The sequence below is a fragment of the Colobus angolensis genome, unplaced genomic scaffold, assembly GCF_000951035.1.
Source record: "Colobus angolensis palliatus isolate OR3802 unplaced genomic scaffold, Cang.pa_1.0 Scaffold22, whole genome shotgun sequence".
NCBI lineage: Eukaryota > Metazoa > Chordata > Mammalia > Primates > Cercopithecidae > Colobus > Colobus angolensis.
The window spans coordinates 1598976-1600896 of record NW_012115377.1 but is presented as its reverse complement, the minus strand read 5'-3'; the positions used below and the strand labels follow the sequence as shown (position 1 = coordinate 1600896).

Sequence of the window (1921 nt, the reverse complement as noted above, 5' to 3'; positions counted from 1 at the left end):
CGCCGGGCCTCCAGCTCGCGCCTCCGCGCCTCGTCCCGCCGCTTCCACTCACTGATGCGGTCCACCTCGTCGCTGTCACTGGAGGCGGAGGGGGCGGTTGGGGACCTCCGTTCCTCCCTCGGGAGCCCGCCCTGCCCCTCAGCCGATGGAGGAGCCGCCAGAGGGACCCCAGCCCCAGCACCCACCTGTCACTGCTGGAGCTGGACGGAGGCCGTTCAGGCTTCGGTTTTCGCCCTCGCGGCTTCGGGGGAGGCTTCTCGGCTACAGGAAGAGGAGGCGGCGGTGACCTTCCCTTCCAGGGCTCCAAGGAGACCAGGGGACTGCCCGGGAGCGCCCCCGCACGGGCCAGCCGAGAGACTGCGAGCACCAGGACCCTACCTGGCTTCCTGCCCCTCGGAGGCTTCTTCACAGACACATCGGAGTCGGAGGAGGAGGAGGAAGAGGAGGAGGAGGTCGCCGACCGCGCCACGGCCACCGGCTCAGGCTTGGCCCCGTCCGAATCTGCCTTGGAGTCGGAGTCGGAGGCTGACGGCGCCTTCTGGGGAGAAGCAGGGGCAGGCGTCAGCACCAGGAGCCCCACCGTGAGAAGCGGGGCGCCCCGGGCCAGAGGAGGCTTCTGCACCCCCACAGCCGCCAGGCTCTGCAGGCCCCGGCTCCGAAACCCTCCAACCCACAAAACCCACCTCCACCCCAAGTGGAAACCGGGATCCCAGGCGGCCCTGGGCACGCCGGGCAGCTGCTGGCCTTTCACCTCATCTTCCTCAGTGAACCGGGGTAGATCAGAACCCCGGGTTCCCAGTGGGAACTTCACTGTGCAAAATCCTGCGTGGAGGCTACGCCACACAAGCTGCTCTGCTCTACCGCCTCCACCCCCGAGTACCCTGCCAAACAGGCATGCCACACAGACACCACAACACCACACAGACACCACACACACACAGACACCACAGATAACACACACACCACAGATAACACACAGACACCACACAGATAACACATACACCACAGATAACACACAGACACCACACAGATAACACACACACCACAGCACAGATAACACACAGACACCACACAGATAACACATACACCACAGATAACACACAGACACCACACAGATAACACACACACCACAGATAACACACACAGACACCACACAGATAACACATACACCACACAGATAACACACACACCACACACAGACACCACACACCACACAGCACACACATAACACACACACAACACACAACACACACACAGACACCACACACCACACAGATAACACACACACCACACAGATAACACACACACCAGATACACACACCACACAGATAACACACACACCAGATACACACACCACACAGATGCACACCACAGATAACACACCACATACAGACACCACACACACCACTAACACACACACCACAGATACACACACCACACAGATGCACACCACACAGATAACACACACACCACATACACACAGACACCACACACCACACAGATACACACACCACAGATAACACACACACCACACAGATAACACACACACCACAGGTAACACACACATCACAGATAACACACACACCAGACACCACACACACCACAGATAGCACACACACTACACAGATAACACACACACCCCATACACACACCAGACACTACACCACCACACAGTCACACCACACAGATAACACACACACCACACAGACACCACACACACCAGATACACCACAGATAACACACACACCACAGATAACACACACACAGACACCATACACACCACACAGATACACACACCACACAGATAACACACACACCACAGATACACACACCACACAGATGCACACCACACAGATAACACACACACCACATACACACAGACACCACACACCACACAGATACACACACCACAGATAACACA

At 57.2% G+C, this 1921-nt stretch overlaps 1 protein-coding gene across 1 annotated transcript in view; it reads right to left on the bottom strand.

Moving 5' to 3' along the window:
* The window catches only part of LOC105512942 (hepatoma-derived growth factor-related protein 2), an 18009-nt gene that overhangs the window by 7923 nt on the left and 8165 nt on the right, over positions 1–1921 (bottom strand). Inside the window, exons 3-5 of the mRNA XM_011943615.1 lie at positions 379–538; positions 186–261; positions 3–78 (exon numbers count right to left, since the gene is read on the bottom strand). Of these exons, the coding sequence (XP_011799005.1) occupies positions 3–78; positions 186–261; positions 379–538 (312 nt within the window). The remainder of the gene's footprint in view (positions 1–2; positions 79–185; positions 262–378; positions 539–1921) is intronic.